This window comes from Aythya ferina (genome assembly GCF_964211825.1).
Source record: "Aythya ferina genome assembly, chromosome: 1".
In the NCBI taxonomy this organism is placed as follows: Eukaryota; Metazoa; Chordata; class Aves; order Anseriformes; family Anatidae; genus Aythya; species Aythya ferina.
Genome location: NC_140296.1, coordinates 109638034 through 109657771, shown reverse-complemented (window position 1 = coordinate 109657771; position 19738 = coordinate 109638034). Strand labels below are relative to the sequence as shown.

Genomic DNA, 19738 nt, shown 5'->3' with positions numbered 1-19738 from the left:
AAATTATGGAATTTAAAATTGGGAGGTTGCACAAAATTTAAACGTATGTTAGGTATTTTTACATGCAAGTACATTGTGCAAAAATATTTGGGATTACCAGGATGCAAATTGTAATAGTATCAAAATAGAAAGAGTTAAACAGATCTTCTACCCCATGTACAGAAAAGACAAAAGTGAAGGTTACTTTTCAATAAAACAGAGTTTCTGTGAGCTGCACTATTTACATGTATATATGTTTGTGTGTGTGCATGTATACCTCTCCAGAGTGCAAATGTACATATGGGTGATTGTTTGACTCGGACATGTTTCAGCCTTAGGAGTATCATAGTGATTACGCCTGTAGAGACTTTCAAGACTATAAACGACTTATATGAACAATCCTTAAGTCTGCAACCTTTTGCACAAAATTCCCAACAGGATCCCAAAGGCATTTGAACAGTTAAGGCAGGCAGGCTGTGCAAGTAGATGCTGCATCTCATAGAAACATCTGTCATTAGTGTTATCTCCTTTGAATATTTGTATTTATGCAGGTTCTGTGGGTGACTAAATTGTAGTTTCCAAAATGCAAACATTATCTAGAAGAATGTCGTAGAGACCCATGAAAAGAAAAGAATGAACGATGCTAACAAGACCAATGTTGTGCCTGATTTTCTTTGTAATGACGTAGTGCTTGGCGAAGGTGAGGAGGAAACTTCATGTCAATCAGCATGGGATCACCTCTTGGACACAGATTCTGTGCTCCTGTGGAGAAAAACAATGGGGTTTTTCCCAGCTGCCTCACATCCAGTCCTGAAAACCTGCACTAGAAATGCTATCTCAGAGCTGAGAAAACTGTGAAAGGACCTTTCTGCCAAGAAAACAAATAACTTAATTCTGTCTAAACAAAAACTTAAATGGTTTTTGAAAGCTCTCTTCAGTCTTTTGAGTTCTAATTGGAATAGATTTAGGAAGAGAAACTCAGTCTCCTGGTATGAAGTAAAAATTGTAGATAACTTAAGGGAGGTGATTTCAGTATATCCCATCATGGACAGCACAAAAGAGGCTCAATCATTAAAATCTTAATTTTCCCCAGTCCTCCTTACAAAAATAATAGTCACTTGAAAGACCAGTTTTAACTGAGGATTCAGAAGGGAGCAGATGGGCTTTACTGTGATGTGTACCAATCCAGTTGGAGATTGTGGTGTGGGTCTCAGGACAGAATCCCCTCTGCTGTATTTTTATGTATTTTTATGTATTTTTATGTATTTTTATGACACTCATAAGTGTAAGGAAGGGTGGGGTATAGACAGTCTCTTTAAGTCAGTGGCTGCAGGTCTGAAATTGCTGTCAGAAACCCTCAGCTGAATGACAACCCTTTTGTTTTAAGTACTGGAAGACAACTCAGAAATGAAGAGGCCTCTCTGGGTGATAAAGACTTACACATATATTACTTCATCCACTTTACTGAGTCTAGTGAAACCTTCCTTATTCATAAGGCTTAAAGGTGAAAAGGGATACATCCATTCAGCTTCTATAAACTGACCAAATTTGGGATGCTGAGTGTTGAGATTCAGATAGTGCTTGGGATTTATGAGGATAATAATAATTAGTACAGTCCTGTCTTTCTTTTTGAGATCTCACCAAAGAATGCAGTTTGAAGAATGGTCAGATGCAGGTGATATAATGAAGTGAGGTGGGGCATTTCTGTTCTAAAGCTATAGATAAGGTGTATATCCAGTTGATTTCTGAGGAGAAAAGAAGTGTCTTGGGAAGTCTTTACCATCCTATGAGATTAAGATTCAAAAACAAATTAAAATCTATGTCCCTGGCTCTCCCATTTGTGATCTACCAGTCTGGAACAACTTGAGACTTCTGTGGGTGTAGTCAGAGGAGAGAAACTGCTCTTAGTTCAGTCTGACTTCCTCAGCCCCAAAGTTTAATTCCATCCTGACACAGGAGAGAAGCCCTGTATCATTCCTTTTTCCTATGATTAGCATATTCTTATGGCCAGAATGGAGGGTCATAGAACTACAGAATGGTCTGGGTTGGAAGAGACCTTAAAGATCATCTAATTCCAAGCCCCCTCCTATGGACAGAGACATCTTCCATCAGACCAGGTTGCCCAAAACTTAATTCAACCTGTCCTTGAACATTCCCAGGAATGCTGTCCTTGGACAAACGCCTGGCACAGCTTTCTGAAATGTCAGCATGGTGGTCAGGTGGTCTTTTTCAGGTCCATATGGCCCCATTACCTCCCTAAACAAGCGGAAGAATATCTATTACTGCAGATCTGGATAGGAGCTGGGATAAGAAGAGCAAATATAGGCAAACTATCTGCTGTCAGAGTTTAAAGCTGACTGTGAAATGAGGGTCATAGAGTGCCTTTTGGGAAGTGACTCTGAAATCCAGCCAAATAGCTGAGCATGGCTACCATGACAGAGCTTCACCCCCAAGGGACTCTTCTTGGCAGAACACAAAATAGTGACAGACTTAGGAGTTATAACCACAGAGGGTTGTAGCAAAGCTTTAAGAGAGTCAGGAAGAAATCTTTCAGTGTGTTCTATCTTGCATTCAGGAAAGGCTACAAGTTCTCTGCATCTAGCTATGAATTTGCATTAGAAATTTTACCTGTTGGGATTTTAGAAAAAATAATTGCTAAGAACAGGGCTGTAAAGTCATCCTTAGTGTTTCTTTTTATCCCATGGCTTCAAAGCCTCAGTATATAGGTGGACTGAAGACACTTGTGGACTTATCATGCTCCTTGCTGAGGGAGAAAAGGTCACCAAAAGTGAACATTCCTAAAACAATTGTTGAATTTCCACAAAACTGAGAGATAGTTTATATACTTTTCATTATGTATAGCACTTTGGCCAACTGTGCCAAGATCCACTATTGAAGCTAACAAAATTACTTGTGTCATAAGAAGGATATGCTGTTTAACTGTTTGCAATGTTTAAAAGCAGTGTCAGAATTACAGACATCTTTCTAAGTTTCCTTCAGTGCAGTGCCCTGATCGGAAAATTTTGAGGGTTCCAAATACACACTCAGCTGAACAAATGCTGTTTGTTTAAGGCTCAGTTCTCATTCATTAGCCAATGTAGTCCAGAGTTCACAGGCTTTAAGATATGTAGGGCCAAGCCCAAAGTAATATAGATGGCAATTCTTTTGGTGGCAGTATCATCCATAATATTGTAATGATTATTTTTAAGTTTTTGTAAATTTAACAATATAGAATTGTGTATACAAAAAGTAGTTAAGCCAATATTAGCCTCATTACTGCTAAAGCACATGTGCAATTTGCAAAATACAGTAATTCTGAAATTTCTGCACACCCAAAGACACAGCCTTCACAAAATCACATTTACAGATATCTAGGATTCTACAGAAAAAAAAAAAAAAAAAAAAAAAAAAAAAAGCAATATATGATCTCTCCCATACCACATATTGGAAGTCTGTAAGTCTGTTACATCAATATGCTACTTCGGGCATTTGATCCAGCTTTGGAATATCCAGGAAGACTTACACCAAGAGTAACAACATCATCATTTTTATGGTCTGACCCAAACATCTTCGGATACAAATTAAAATAAAAAATACGTTTTACCTCCTAAAAAGTAAAATGAATGAAATGGAGCATCTGATTCTTTTTTTTTTTTTTTTATTTCCTTTAAAATTTATGACCTATTCATAGAATATATGACTATGATGTACTTAGTGATTTTTCATCGTTTTCAGATTAACATGTATGCTTTCACTGTTTCAAAGTCATTCCGTTTTCATGCCAGCAAATCATTTAGATAGCTAATTCTTTGTAAAAAGATTCTGCTTTTACTTAGTCACTAGAACAATAAAGACCAGGACCTTCTGGATGAGACTGTAGATGTTGCAGTGCTATAAATTAATAATAGTAACTGTGAGTGAATTTCATGTGTCACTGTAGGCTCTTTCAAGAGTTTATCTTAGATAAACATTCAGCAGTTCTTGCTTATGTAAAAGTGTCTGTTCAGCAGCTTCCTCTTGGATACAGTTGATCTGTGTTACACATCACTTATTTATACTAGCCTAACAAGACAAATGATGACTGTGTATCTGCTAGGAATTTGGTTAATTCAGAGTATTTTGCTATAGATTCTTGACTTCTGCAGACTTTTGATTGAGCTCTCAGCCAGGTTGTCTTCCAGACAATTGCCTAGATGAGATTCTGGGGGCAGGTGTTAACTGTGGAAACCTACTTAGTATTAAACATACCTGTCTCTTTGCTACTGACTTTGGAGACGGCACTTCTATTTATTTCTTTTCTGGTCATTGTTCTTCACAAAAGACCTAATTGAAAATATCTGTTAAATCATGTCTCTGGTTTCCTTCTTCTTCTCTGCACGGTAATTGGACGCGTATTGTGTTTGTGTGGGAAGGAAGGAGGCTCTATAGCAGTATAGCCATATTGCTGGGGAAAGAACATTAAAATGGATAAAGGGATTTCCTGGTGGTATAAATACCTGCACACGACGTCCCTGTGCTCTGCAGCCCTTCTGTATATGTATATGTAAGTACAAAGACTGGAATACAGTTGGAGCTGCTGTTAATCACTCAGGATCTGTTCTGTTAGAAAACAGGGGAAGGTGGCTCTTTGTCTTTCATCTCTTTGAGGGTATGACTTGCCAAGCGTTTGCTTCATCTGACACCTTTGTACCCTTGAATTCTGACTCTTCTCCCTCTCTGCCTCTGATAATGCATCACAGCGCAGCAGAGTGCCTGCCAGTTTCTAACCATGCGACCAATGTTGTCTCTACAGGTACTTTTTTAAAAATAATATTGCTCTCTATAACTCTCATTTATAATGTTTTTAGATGATACGCCTGCATCAAGTTTCACAATATTTAAAGTGTTTGGTATCATTTATGTGCAGGACTGGAAGTATTTTAAAGTAAAAACAATTTCACAAAACAGCATCATGAGTGAATAAGGAACACTCACAATTTTTGCATTTCAGCCAAACTTTAGCTTTCTCCTAATTTATTGCAAGATAAAATAGAGTAGGTTAGAACAGGTTCAAATGCTGACACTTTTTTACCTTTTTTACCATTGTAGTCTTAATGATAATAGTTGTGTAAATAATTGAAAAATTGTTTATGTAACCACAGTTTTGAATTATATAAATTATTTTAAATAGGAAATGTATTTAAAATAGGTTTGAATACTATATGGAAATGTTTTCAAGGAGAAACATTGCTCTTTGAAGCATATTACATACTGAATAAAAATGAAAATTGAAGTGAATGTTCAAAATTGGTGATGGAAGTCTCATCTACATTTTGGAAATTCAAATGTTTGTGTATATAACCCAAATAATTACATTTAAATACTAAACTGTCTCAGAGAGAGACAGAGAGAGAGGAATTTCTTGCAGCCTCAAATCTACGGTTATGGGATTCTAGAATACAACAGTTACTGAAAATTCAGGAACTGAAAAAGAAATAGTTTTGATTTGTTTGAAACTGCATAAAGGTAATAATTTTACTTGGAGTCTTAACAAGGAACAACTCTTTTGCTGAATGCATTGGAAATGAAATATTTTAATAAAATAAAATAGCATATAGGTAATGAAAACTAAGCATCAGTGTTACCTAATGTGATCTTATATGCTAGGTATGCTAGGAAGCTCAAAATATCCTAACACAGTTGTTGCTAGTAGTGTTAGTAGGGACCTGTATAGGAGAATTTAAATTTTACATGAGGCCACATTTATATATCTGTATTATAGCAGTATTTTTTAGATTGTTTATTTTTCCTTATGGTTCTGATGTAGGAAAAAATATATGGTGAGAGGCAGTATTATCAAAAGCATTTTCAGATCTGTTTTGGATTTGTTTTTTGGTATTTTCTAGTTACACCACAAGGACAAATATGACTAGTCAGTGGGAATTTGATTCACAGGATCACATTTAGGAGGTGATCCTGTGAGAACAAAAGTTACAGAAGGTGCTGTTTGCAATGACTAAAGGTTTCCAAATTTTGTACATAGATTCAGAAATTGTAATAAACAATGCCATTCTGGTGAAAACATCTAATGAAAACTTGTGGAAAAAAGTAGACTTGAAAGAATTTTGAATAATGACTTATTTAAATGTCAGATTTTATTAAAAGACATGTAACAATGCTGCACCATTAAATGTGAGTACTTTTGTTCAAATAATATACAATATCATATAGTTTTCTGTAGTACCCCATACATTTTCATTATTATTATTTAAGTAGCATCTTCCTCTCTACCTAGTATCAACTCTTTATTAGTAGGTTGAAAATGGTAATTTTTATTTATAAAAACAGTACAGACTATGGATTAAGAAAAAAAAAAAAAAAAGGAAAAAAAAAAAAAGAAAACAACAAGTAAACACCTAGATCCCTAGTTCTTAATTCAACAGAAAAGCTGTATTGCTCTAAGTGCATGAGTATTATTAATGTAATTTCTATTTTGGGTGTGTTTATACTTGTACGGGCATGCTTCTTTTAGTAGAGTTTATAGACGTGTCTAAACATGACATTTTACTGTTATTACTGTTGTAAAAAACAGAGATTCTAATCCCTAATTAATTATTCTGTTTTGAACAACTGGAATGTGTGATCTAAAGTGCAGTTCTACATATCTGAATGCTCACAAACATGAATTTTTAAGATTACCCTTTAGAACAGTTGTTAGACGGGACAGTGTACATGTTTCTGCTGTCTGCTTACCTGTCAGGAACCATAGCTTTTGCATTGAGTAAAATGTTGTCTGAATCTCCAAGCATTGGAGATAACTGAGCACGGAACAGAAATACCTCTCTTCATCTGAGTGAGCTAGAAAATGGTGATTTCTGTATTCCAGGAGAAGTGGGAAATAGAGCATAGCTTCATCTTTCACTGATGAAAGTTTGATACTGTTTGACCTCTTTGCTGATTTTCTTGAGCAGCTGGAATAGTGATCTAGTGAGGCAAGAAACCAGTGGAATATGCTTCCTGAATCTCTTCCTCAGACTTATGCTTTTTGCTATGCTGCCTGGAAGACCCCTGTGAAAAGACTTGGAGATAAATTCATTGCATGCTTGCTGCTGCTGGTGATAAAAAATGTTGATATAAGCCAAACTTTTTAGATAATTCCAGAATCTATCATCCTGTTTCCTGACAACCTGGCAAAAGCACCATGAAATGTTTTCAGTGGCTTGGCACTTGTGAAAATGACTTCTGGATGCTGCAAAGCAAACGTCCCAAACAACTGCTTTTAAGAACATAGGTCTTATGCATGCATAAAATATTGCCTTTCTATATGTGTGTGTTCACTCTGGGATTTTATGATAGTGAAGGCAATGATGTTTCTGGAAACACAAAACAAGTTTTCATATATATGAACAAATGAAATGGTATGTGGAAGTTGGGTGGGGAGCCTCTTCTTGGAGAGTTCATTGCTTTGCGTACTCAGCAGTATATATAAACTGTGGCTAGATCCATAGATGTTGTTTAAAATAATACATCAAGACCATGACATGAAAATTTCTGGTTTGGGCTCAAAAGGTATCTCACTACTTGTAGTGGCAATCTCATCTGGTGTGACTGGGCCCAGTGTTCTGGACTTCCAGCAGCATCAACCTGATGGCCCAGAGTTAATGATTAGAGAAAAAACAATATACGAGGATACCTTCTACTTCTAAACTGAAAGGATGTATCTTGAGTCCTTATACATTTTCTTACCAGTCCCATCTGTTTTGTTTTTGATCCAAACTCCTAAATGCTCCCATCTCCATTTTGCCATGATGACTTTGGGAAATACATTGGCAGGACTTCATTACTCTGTGCCCTCTTGTCACTACGGAAATCAACCGTCTACCTATGGGGTGATGGCAGGTAAGAGATGTAGCTTAAACTGGATGGGCTACTAGAATGTTGATTTTGGTCAGTTTTCATTTAGAGGGATCAGTTCAAGACAACTGCTTAAAGAAGACAAGATAAATGTGCATTAAACTTGTAGCATGGAAACTGTGACAGGATTTAGAATCGATATTTGAGAGTTATGATCAAGATTGTTTGTTTGGTTGTTTTGCATTTCTACCAGTTTAAACATGTTGGGATAGCTTTCAAGGCCAGAAAAAAAAAAAAAAAAAAAGTTTGCAGTCAACATATGTTTTTTCTGAATGCCATAAAGCAGTATGATGTGCTTTCACAGAGATGATCATGGATTTTTCCACTCACAGGTATGCTAGCATCACACTCAGTTTTAAAGTTTCAGGCCAAGTAAGAAAGCAGAAATATTATTCTATGTAAATTCAAGTTGCCCTCATTGAGACAATTCCATGAGCCAGATTAACACACAGCCCAGGAAATAATTGTTTCTCAGAGCTAATCCAGATCAAACTCAGCATTTGATTTCACTTAAGATTGAAGGAAATATTTCACTAAGCTGGTATAGATTAGTACATCTGTATAGGGACTTCTTACAGACTGACAGTAGACTTCCTTCACTGTGTGCAAATGTCCAAATCTTCCCATTTCATTATCCATTAATCTGTCTAACCTGTCTATTGCAAATGTTCCTGGCATTGTTTAGATCCCCTGGTAAAGTCTGTAGGTATTAAAAAAAAAAAAAGGTATTGCTCAGAAATCTATTGTGTTCTGTTCCAAAATAAATAGATCTTCAACCTTCTCCTTTCTTTTTGTACCCTTGTATTTCTTAGGTATCAAGCCTGCAACTCCAGAGATGCTATCAGCAAGTCTCTCCCAGAGCCGCATTTTACAGACATGCAGCATGCCACATCCAAACATAGTCAATAGTGTCAGCACCTTGCAAAGCAAGTCCTTTTCTTTTTTTCTAGTCTTTTCCTTATTCTTTGGGATTGTGTGTGTGTGTTTGTGTGTGTGTGAGGTTTTCCTATCTGAAATCTATAATGACATGTCACAGTTTGACTATGCAATACGTATGGCTATGGGTTGTGAAAGTGGTTGCTATTCTGCTTTTGTATATGGAGACAAGAGAAAGACTGGGTCTCTTGGGAGATCCTCACCCTTGGTCCTGGGTAGCCTTTCACATAAATTACATAAAAATATTACAGATTTGGTTATGAGATGACAAAGGCATCTTTTCATAGTTTAGCAGAATAACTGTATGTAGTTTTCTTTTGGGTTTTGCTCAGGCAGCCTGACTCCTTGCCTTTATAAATTCCCTGAGCACGCCCTGAGTGCCAGCTCCTGTGCTCTGGGCCACGGCTTCACACCCATGCACCAGTCCCTTCTCGGCGATGATCCCACAGCTGCAGACTTCAAGCAGGAATTCCGCAGGAAAAGCAAGTCTGTTGAAGAGCCTATTGATATGGATTCACCTGAAATCAGAGAGCTGGAGAAATTTGCTAATGAATTTAAACTGCGGAGAATTAAGCTGGGTATGTGCTTTTTGTCAGCCAACAAAAGGCTGAAAATTTCCAAAGAGAGCTCAATTATGTCTGAGTGTTTTATGGTCTGGTCCATGCAGTCATATAAACATAACTTTAATCCTTGCCTTGTATGGCTAATTTTTTTCCATTCCTAGAAGACTTGCACAGAATTGATAAACTTCAGCTTTTTGCAGCTTAGTATGCAGAAAGTAACTGTAAAAGTTCCTGCTTTTTGAATTATTTGTCTTCCTTACAAGAGCAGAGGCTTTTTTTTTTTTTTTGTTGTTGTTGTTCACTAAGTTGCATTCAATAGCAGGTGCATTAGTTTTTGAATAGCTCAAAATTTTCTGCAGCTGAGGGCAGCACATTCTCTAACCTCTTGTACCCATTCTCTTCCCCATGAAGCACTCCATCTCACAAGATGGTGCAATGCCACCTCAGTATACAAGATGGATGACATCCATAGCAAATTTTTCACACCAGTAGGAAGATTTTCCTCCTGTTTTATTTTCTGGTAGCATGGCACAGGTACAGCAGCAACTGATTTCTTTGTTCCTATCTGATAACTAGTGGGGATGATGTGAGATGAATTGTATCAGTAGATCTCTGGTGAGCTGAATATTGGGTACTCCAAACAAAAAGATGCAATTTTGACAGTATTGCTTATAGAATTATATTGTAGCATTACAGTCATAGGGCATCTTTCTATTAAAAAAAAAAAAAAAAATCTTTATAAATGTAAGAAAAGAAAAGAATACAAGATTGTTACATGTGTCTATGCATTATTTCAATAGCTAGAAAGCTCTTGTGTTCCATTTGCAGTACAAAAAATAAGGACTAAAGCAGAAATTTATGGTTTATAATAATATTTGTGTACTTAGGTATTTTCAATGTATATCATGTATTCAACATCAACCACAACAGAGGAAAGATTATCAGGGCCCCAAGCTATTAATCAGTGTAATTATTACTCCATCTTGATGCAGTAATTTGTGAGGGAGCGAAACTTCCTCTGATGTAAACAAATGGCAGAGAGACTGTGAGACTGAGCTTAATGCTCTGATGGGAAAAATGCAATTTGCAGAGGAAAACTAATCTGAGGTTGAGCTTTACAAGAGAAGACAGAGTTAATATGGGCTTTGGGTCTGGGACTGAGAGACACAGTTAGTGCAGTCAAAAGGGAAGCAACAGGCTGCCTTGTGAGACATTCAGCATCTAAAGAGATTGTACTCATCCTGGCGCAGAGGTAGAGAGGGAGGAAGACAAGCCAAATTATTCAATGCACTCAATGGAGAGCTGCTGTTTACCAAGTCAGTGCCCACATGTGAAGTGCAGCACTTCTCTGATCGCTTCAATTTAGGCATCACAACAAGTAACAGGAGGCCAGCAATGCTGCTAGGGATTAGCTTATTGCCATGGCATCCTCTAAAGAATGGTTATGGGGTCTGGACCTTTCTCAGATCCCTAATCTCAGAGCCTGTAAAACTCTGAAATCAGCAGAAGACTCCACACAGCTCTGAGGTGAGCTGAAAGTCAGCCTCAGAGACCTCTGCAGAAAGACCATCCTGAAGACACCACAGGCACACAAGTTTCATAACAGTTGGCAGTGAAGGCTGAAGTGTAATAATGACAGTAACACTTTTTAGAAAGCTTTAGAGTGACATTTTCCTTTTAATTTTTGACAGGTTATACGCAAACCAATGTTGGGGAAGCGCTGGCTGCTGTACATGGCTCTGAATTCAGCCAAACTACAATTTGCCGGTTTGAAAACTTGCAGCTGAGTTTCAAGAATGCGTGCAAACTGAAATCAATACTGTCTAAGTGGCTGGAGGAAGCAGAGCAAGTGGGAGGTAGAGAGCTGAAATCCTCTGAATATTGACTACAATTAGACCATGATATTATAAATGCTTTGAAGGACTAATATGCATCTTCTGTAAATAAAGGTTTTTGTTTTACCAGCTTTAAATACTAAGATGTGCTGATGGCATGTCATGAATTTTAGTATCTTTTTTTTGGGTGAGAGAAGAGGGGCAAACTGAAAGGCATAGAAGGTACAGAACAGCAGAAACATCATTTTGCCTTCTGGAAGTCATTTCCTTCGGTCCCACTGTAGTGAGCTAGTCCCACTACTGTAGCATTGGTCAGAGTCATTACCACTTCTTTAGGATCTGCAGGACAGTGCGTGCAGCACTGAACTGGCATTCTTCACTAGCAGAAGACTCTTCCTTCCAGTCTGTGGAATGCAGGATGTGGCCATGGGATAAAGAATTTGAGTTCAGTCAGCTAAGGCAGTCCTCTTTGAATCCCTGAAGAAGAATAGCATGACATAGAGGTTTTTGATGTGATGTTTTTGTTGCCACCTTTTTGCTGCTTGAGGGTTCCCTTCCTTTTGCCCTGTTAATTTCCACTTGTAGAAAGAATTCTGAGGTTCACTGGGCTAAGCTGACTTTAGAACAGGTTGGTCGATTCAAAGGAAATGGGTTGTTTTAAGGAAGCACCTTTTCAACAGGATGAATGGCAGTGATGTGAAGCAGTATGCCTGGAGGTGATTGAAAGCCAAGACTTACCACTGTGTGGCACTCACCTACCATAGGAAGAAAGAGATGATCTTAATACTACTTCTTGCATTTGCCATTATATTCAACAGTAGGAAACATTGTTAAGGAGCTGATTCTGCCACACAGTTCATTTTCCTTTGAACCAAATGGAACCAAAACCTCTTAATGTGGTCAGCACATCATAAAGATCACTTCTAAGGGGTTTATGGTGGGTAGCAGCTTCTGACTGTGTGAGCATTGGTGCAGGCTTGAACTGCAGGGTAAGATCATGCCTGCAGACAGTGGCCTCTGAAAAAAATGGGAGACTTGTCCACCAGAAGGTGGAGCAGATGAATAAATGGGTTAAGTGCTTCTTATTTCTGAAGAAAGAGGGTGAGGTAGCTGAAAAGTACGGAGATAGACTGCATCTCTCCAGGCAGTAACCAGCAGGCAAGGAGGAAGAAGGTATGTAAAAGGAGGGGGCTGATGTATGGTTCCTTGGGTACACTGGCAGAGAAGCAGAGCCAGTGCTACTTGCAGCTTTACCATTGGCACACCATTTTTGCTTATAAACATTTATAACTGTAGTTAAAATAATGACGAAAGATCTTAAAGAAAGAAGTGTAACTGTGCATGGTGCCCTTCTTGCAGTGCTGCCAGCAACGGTGTTTGTTACACTTTCATCTGTCTTCAAACAAAAGGATGTTTTCTTTCTAGAGATGATTGTACTCAGTTTCCATTCCCTGTATAACTGCTGTTTTGTTTTTAATACAGCTTTATACAATGAAAAAGTTGGAGTGAATGAGCGGAAGAGGAAGCGCAGAACCACCATAAGGTAATACATATTTATGGGGTTACACGTTAGAAAACCCTTTGGCTAAGATTATTTTATTTTATTTTATTTTATTTTGGGGGGGGGAGAGGAGAGGAGGAAGTGAGGCTGAAATCGAGATTTTTTTTCCTATTAATGAATAGTTAATAAAAGATAAATTATTTGAAAACAGTCTAGTGAGAAACAACAGCATACCCCTCCAAGCCCCCAATTTTCTCCAAATGTACTAAATTCCCCAGTTAAAGACTTTTGTTTTCAAAATATTGCAACATACTTCAGTATGAAAAAAAAAACCAAAAAAAAAAAAAACATTTTATTACAATTCTGCCCCAATCTTATAATCTTTATATAGTAACATAGCAGAGCACTCTTGTTTTCATTTATGGGAAGTTCTACATTATACCAAATGAAATTGCATTATTTTTCCACAGAACTGTGGTCTAGGAAGTCTGAGGATATCTTTTCCAGGTCTCTCTCCCTATTTTTTTTTTTTTTTTTTTCATCTTGGGTAACCAAAATTTACTATCAGTCTAGCCTCAAATCCATAAAGAAATAAAGTAGGCTGGTAAAAACATGTTATATAAACAATTACTAAATAGATAAAGCCAATAACATGATGAAAGCAACGGTATAGGGTATGTTCTTCTCCTTTAGATAAACCAAACTCTTATTGTTGATGAAGAAAATTCCCTCAGGGGGCCTCCAAGGAACTGTAGTACTCTTCCACAGAAAGGGAATTTGGCTGCCTTTGGGCACAAACCTGGTGCTGTCAGGCCTTACCTCTTAGGGTACTGCACCTGTTCTTTGAACAGGGATCATATCCTATGTGCAATGTCATCTCCCAGAGAAGTAGGCTGCTCCATGGCCCTGCAATCTCAGAGTCCCACAGTGAAAATTCATATCTTCTCCTCTCCCCTTCAATTTGGGCTTTTCATTTTGAATCATATTGCCTTTTATATAAGAAATAAAATGAAAATGCGATTTCATTGACTTTTAAAGTATTCCTCTAAGGGGATGCTTCTCAGCTAGAAGTGAATTGGGGATAGGAAATGCTTCATTGCTCATTTGCTAATCACAGCACCTCAAAAGGGATGAAATTTTACTCTTGGGATGCCAGTTTCTTCTCCCAGCTTCTCTCCAGGTGAGTAAGGTCTTCAGGGACAGTGCCATGCCCTTACACAGTTTGTGAATTACTGACTGAGTGAGAACAGTGAGTTCAGAGCATCTCTGTTCTAGGCAATTTCCCTTGGCAAGAGAAATCCCCTGAAGACCATTCCTCTAATATTGTGGGTTTTGCTGTTATTGCTTTTTACCAACTGCTGAGGAAATCAGTCTTCACATTAAGCTTATTATAATTCTTCCTGCTTTTATATCAAATCTCATCTCATTGAGACCATCAATTCTGGCAAGTTTTCAAGGGCACAGATAATTGAGGGGAAGTTCATATCCAATATAGTAAGAAAATATTAATTACTTCTTTGAAGGAATGTAGGACCTCAGTTTGAAGACCTCAAACTAATCAGGGAGAGGGACTTATATGAACTGTAGCTTTACTCTTAGCAATTCTTAATTGATGTTTGAAGTCAAACTAGAGGTAAAACAGAAGTCCCACTAAATACATTAGGTTAGTTATACCCTGGGCAAAAGCTCCTTAATTTGAAGTTGTGGAAGTTATTTTATTTTCTATTTTCATCAGGAAAACTAAAAAACTCTAGTCAAAAACAATTAACTATACATCTCTGTGTGCAGAACATTATGCTATTAATAGGTAGGCTTGGTAATGCTACTGAAATTTTCAAAATATGCCTATAAATAAAAGACCAACAGCATATTACAGATGAAATAACTGGAACTCCAGCAGCTGTTTTGTACATTTGTATAATGGAAATACCCGTATCTCATTTCCAGAATAAAGCATGAAGTGCCCTCTTGTGTCCAAAGAAATTACAGCTACTGCTGAAGCTAGTTTTGGGTGCACCCTGTTGCTCGCAGGCAAGCATGTTACAGATACTCTTAAATTTTTGAGAATACGTTAACACAAATAGGAAGTGAATTAATGAAAGATAGTACTCTTAGCTTACTTTTTTATTCAACTGCTAGACTTTGTCACTGCTGACTGTGAAGAATAGGTTAAGACTGTATTATTTTTAGAAAATGCAACAAAAGAGACTGCTGTAATCTCTGATTTCTAAAAGTAATATTGTGTCTGCTCCATAACAAGGTGAGATATAGAACTTGACACAGCACGTCCCAGATGATAACTGATGAAGCTCTTCCCCTTTTTAAAGGTGAATGATATGACACAACCAGGTGACCCCAGCAATGTGCATTCGCTGTGGCTGGGGCAGAATGGGTGGTCAGGTTTGTTCTCATTCCCAGGGTCTCATTCATGTCTAGTTAGTAGCGGTTCTAGATGTTCTAGAGAACATCAAGGAGCACAAATATTTCATGATTACCACTAAAATTGTACTGAACTTGATGGTATTTTTGTCTTTAAATGACTCTGTGCTGAAATTCTGCATTCCTTTTTCCTAACCCCTAATTTCATGCATTCTGCATGTTATGATGTCCACATCAACAACATGCTACAGCAGTAAGTTCTATGGGTTTTTATTTACTCAGCAAAAGAGGAAACAAACCAAGTCATTGACTTCAGTACTCTGACTCAATCCTTCTAACTAGTGGCAAAAGCCTGAATGTGTCAGAAAAGTGTCTAAAGGTGAAATTTTGTCCCTTTATCCAGTATTGCTGCCAAAGAAGCCCTAGAGAGGCACTTTGGAGAACAAAGTAAGCCTTCTTCTCAGGAAATTATGAGGATGGCTGAGGGGCTCAATCTTGAGAAAGAAGTTGTGAGAGTTTGGTTTTGCAACAGAAGACAAAGGGAAAAAAGAGTGAAGACAAGTTTGCATCAGAACGCGTTTAGTTCTATTATCAAGGAGCATCATGAGTGCCGGTAAATCTTTTTCATGCATAGTTGTGGATTTCTGTTTTGCTTTTTGTAAATATTTCAAGTACTTTGTTGTTTAAAAAAAAATATATATATATATATATAAATCAGTAAAACACTTGATTCCCTTACAAACTAGCCAGCTTCAGCTGCAATGTAGTGTGGAAGATCTGATTTTAATGTAAAAATTCAGGAACAAATTAAATGTTACAGCATATATTTAAAGACTGGGAGGCCTCTGCTTAACTGCAAGGAGCCTGTTATGAATTTGTGTAACTGGAAATGCTTTACAAGTTGCCCAGGTAGATGCAGTTTCCCTGTACCGTGCCTTCCTTGCATCTGTGCTACATTTAATGATTAACAGAGAGCCCTGTGTAGGTAACCTAGGCATGAGGAAACAAATCCTTTGTGTTACACGTGAAGAAAGGTTACAAAACTTGATATCAGCCGCTGTTGTTTTGAAATAATTTTGCCTCTGCACATAGATGTAATTGCTTACCCTTCACCCCATGGTAATTAGCTAAATGAGCTAAATCTGTGAGACTGTGAGCTATTAGGCACATGCAGGGTCCTGTCTCCAGCAGCAAACACTGAGTTCACTAAATTGAACATGAAAAATAAGTTAGAACCTCGAGGAAGAGGAAAAGGTGAATAAGTGACCTTAAACTTGTGGTGGTGGTGATGTCGACTATCTAGTTATGGCTGAAGATAAAAAATACCCACAGGATCTTGTGGGACTGCCACTAGTTGTGAGCGAGCCAGGAAGGCAGGCAGAGGAGCGCTGGGTGAGGACAGAAGAGCTGCCTTTCCAAAACTGGCTGAAACCCAGGTACCAACTCACAGAAGCTGCATGCCCCTGACTGAACCATTTTAGGTAACTTCCTTGTGTCTGTTCAGAGTGAAGATATGAAAGATGTGCCATAACTGTGGTCTTTATTCATGGTACAATAAGCTTACCAGTACTGACATGTCCACACAGCCCCTAACACTTAATGTACCACTTAACTGCCTTAAGCAGACACCAACTATAAATGACCTTTTTCTTTGTTCTAATTATCAAAGGTATTTCTTGCTATTTGATAGGGTGCCTTAAAGTTTGATTTGGATAGGTTTAGCTATAAAAATTGGGAAACAATTTACCTTACCTTATGACTTTGTGGCTTGAGGGAAAAACTAGAGGATTACCTTTATTATTATTATTATTATTATTTATTTATTTATTTATTTTTATTACTTTGGGCTTTCTCTGCAGTGTATTTTTTTTTTCTGATTAAATCTTTTGTGGACATGCTTGCACCAGATACAATGTATTAAGCTAAAAAGCAACTTTTTTTTTTTTTTTTTTCTCTGAAATAAGTATCCACACAAAGCATTTATTGCACTGTACATTCCTACTCTCTTACACTCCACTAATTGAAAACAATCCTTCGTCCTCCCCTAGCCTAGGGAAATAATCACGGGGAGGAAAAAAAAATAAAGGAAGAAAAAAACTTTACTAACATAAACAAACAACGAACGACAAAAAAAAAAAAAAAAAAAAAAAAGGAACAAACAAACAAAAACACCAAAAAAAAAAAAAATGCCAGAGCTTCACCTATCAGAAAGCCAGACACTAAGAAACTAAATTAAGGACTTTAGTGCTCACCAGGGATAGATTATCAAGCCATCTCATCAGCCCTGCTCATTGTTATTAAATAGTCCATTACCATATATGTATTTTACTCTTTTCCCAGGACTGAAATTAAGTGAGTACGTGCAAGTAGTAATGGCCGGATAAATTTTATTTTTCCATAAAACAGACCTGATGATTTAGAAAATGTCTAGATAATAGGCCCACAGAAAGCAAAGGGGTTTAATGTTCAAGATCACTTAAAAGCAGTGTGTACAAGTTGTGTTCTCATACTGCTGTATATTAAATGGTCTCTTTTTACAGTGACCATAAGCATATTCAGCTATGGAAATTAGGCCTCTGGATTAAGAAAATATATTTTTATGGGTGAATTGCACTGCTATAACCCCTTAATTTAGAAGTAGCCTCTAGTCTAATAATTCAAATTGGAGAAATTATGTTATGTTCTCTCTTCAGATAATCCTCATCACTAGCGTAGCTCACCCACAACAGCAAAGACTGAGCCTTAGTCTTTATCAGCCACGTGTAGATTATTAGCTTTCCAAAAGGATGAAAGATAAATGCATTTGAGAAGATTGACACTCAGTGAAGGTGGTGGCATGCATCTGTGTACCTTTGACGTTATGTAACCTAGTGTTATTTATGTTGAAGCTACAGACAAATATGAATTTTATTTATATTGTAAGTTATTTTGTTGATTATAAAAGAATTCCTAAAATGATATAAGCCTGTATGTTCCCCTCCTTCCCAAATAAAGTATTCCTATATATTTGGTATTCCACATAATGGTTTGTAGTTTTTTAGCTGTGTATTGTGCTGATGCACTTGTTTGTTTTAGCATGCTGTAAGTTAATTCAAGAACAGACTTACCATAAAATTGTGATTTCTAGTTTTCCATAAAGTCTCACAAGTGAAGACTAATTGCAGAAGCATAGCAAAATAAAATGAAAGGTGACATGCAATGACATTTTCTTGCAAAAGAATGACAAGAAGACTAAATGGAAGAAGCAGCCACCATCTAACAACATCTATCTGTTTCCATGGAAATACTAACAAATTAGAGTAGAATTGTTAAAAAAAAAAAAAAAGGATGAAATCAATTTAATGTGCTGCAGCTGCAGCTTTTAGACTTAGAGAAAGTAGCAATTCAGTGTTTTCTCTAGGAACAACTTACTCACTGGATAATTGCCATCATCACTCTTGGTTGGGAGAAAAAAAATACTAGATAAGACTTCTGAGGGTTAGCTTTACAAGCCTGCAAGTAAGTTTAGGTGGTTGTTTGACAAGCATGGGCTGCACTATTTTTCTTTTCTTTTTTTTCTTGCTCTTACTTTTCCTATGGTAACTTTAGGTAGCATTAAAACTAGAACAGAGAGAAAACAAGGCATTACACTAATATGTAAATATGTGGTTCACCTGTCTCCGAAGTGCTACGTACTCTGTCACTCTTGTCTGAAGGATACAACAGGCCTAGAAAGGGTCCCAGTACAGGAAAAGCTGATGACCAAAGGTAAGTGGAATTAACTAATTAAGCTAGGACTCTCTCTTCTAGATATGTGTGCATTTACAGGGGTCTATTGAATTATGAGCTGTTCCAAAAGGGTGGATGGAGACAGGTTATTCACCATCCTTCGTAATGTAAGAACTGAGAATCAATGTGTTAAACTAGAAGAAAACTGAAGGCATTAAAAAAAAAAAAAAAAAAAAAAAAAAGTGATGGTTCTTAATGTTGTGGGAACTACATGTATATTGTGGAAATCCTCTACCACAAAGTGTGGGTACCCGTAGTTTATTTACATGGCCAAGTTCACAGAAAAGAAAGCCAGTCAAAGCTGTCATATACAGTGAAACTATGCATGGTTCTAGGAGTACCTAGAGGCTAAGAGATATTAAAAAAAGAGGCTAAGAGATATTATTGGTCATCTGTGTTTATCTTATTCTCATGTTTTCTTGGGCACTGCCTGCAGGTACTAGTGGAGTAGGATTCTGGGTGAGATGGACTTTGGTCTGGCTCAGAACAGACATTTTTACACGCATCAAGCAATCATGGTGTTCTTCTTGGATAGATTTTCAGTTGCTGTTAAAGTGTCAGCAAAGATAAAGGAGTTTGAGGACTTTTAATTGTTGTTGTTTTTTAGTCCACTAAGAATAATTTAAAAGGAATGTGTTTCCTTGTAATGTGGTTATAGAGAGCTACAAAATACTTACCTATACTTGAGACAAAAGCAAGCCTGCAAACTTACAACACTTCTCAATCTGCTGCTGAAAGATAGCAGAAAGACACAGAGTAGGGCTGCAGAATTTAAGACAAGTCTTTCCAGAAACACTGGATAGATCTTATCAGTGATTCTACATGAGCAGTCTTACTGACACCAAAAAGTAATGCCTTTATTCTTCTTCTTCAGAGACCCTACA

General features: G+C 37.3%; 1 protein-coding gene across 4 annotated transcripts in view; it reads left to right on the top strand.

The window, feature by feature from the left end:
* The window catches only part of POU1F1 (POU class 1 homeobox 1), a gene marked incomplete at its 5' end in the record, with an annotated part of 180743 nt that extends 162610 nt beyond the window's left edge, over positions 1-18133 (top strand). For 3 of the 4 annotated variants that reach the window (XM_084533885.1, XM_084533883.1, XM_084533884.1), the window contains 6 exons: positions 7792-7857; positions 8685-8802; positions 9145-9386; positions 11063-11227; positions 12689-12749; positions 15490-18133. In XM_084533885.1, coding sequence (XP_084390011.1) covers positions 7851-7857; positions 8685-8802; positions 9145-9386; positions 11063-11227; positions 12689-12749; positions 15490-15703 — 807 coding nt within the window. In that variant the 3' untranslated portion in view covers positions 15704-18133. Of the gene's footprint in view, positions 1-4629; positions 4772-7791; positions 7858-8684; positions 8803-9144; positions 9387-11062; positions 11228-12688; positions 12750-15489 lie in introns of those variants that run through there. The other variant, XM_084533882.1, reaches the window with a different exon arrangement.
* Positions 18134-19738: the final 1605 nt, after the last annotated feature.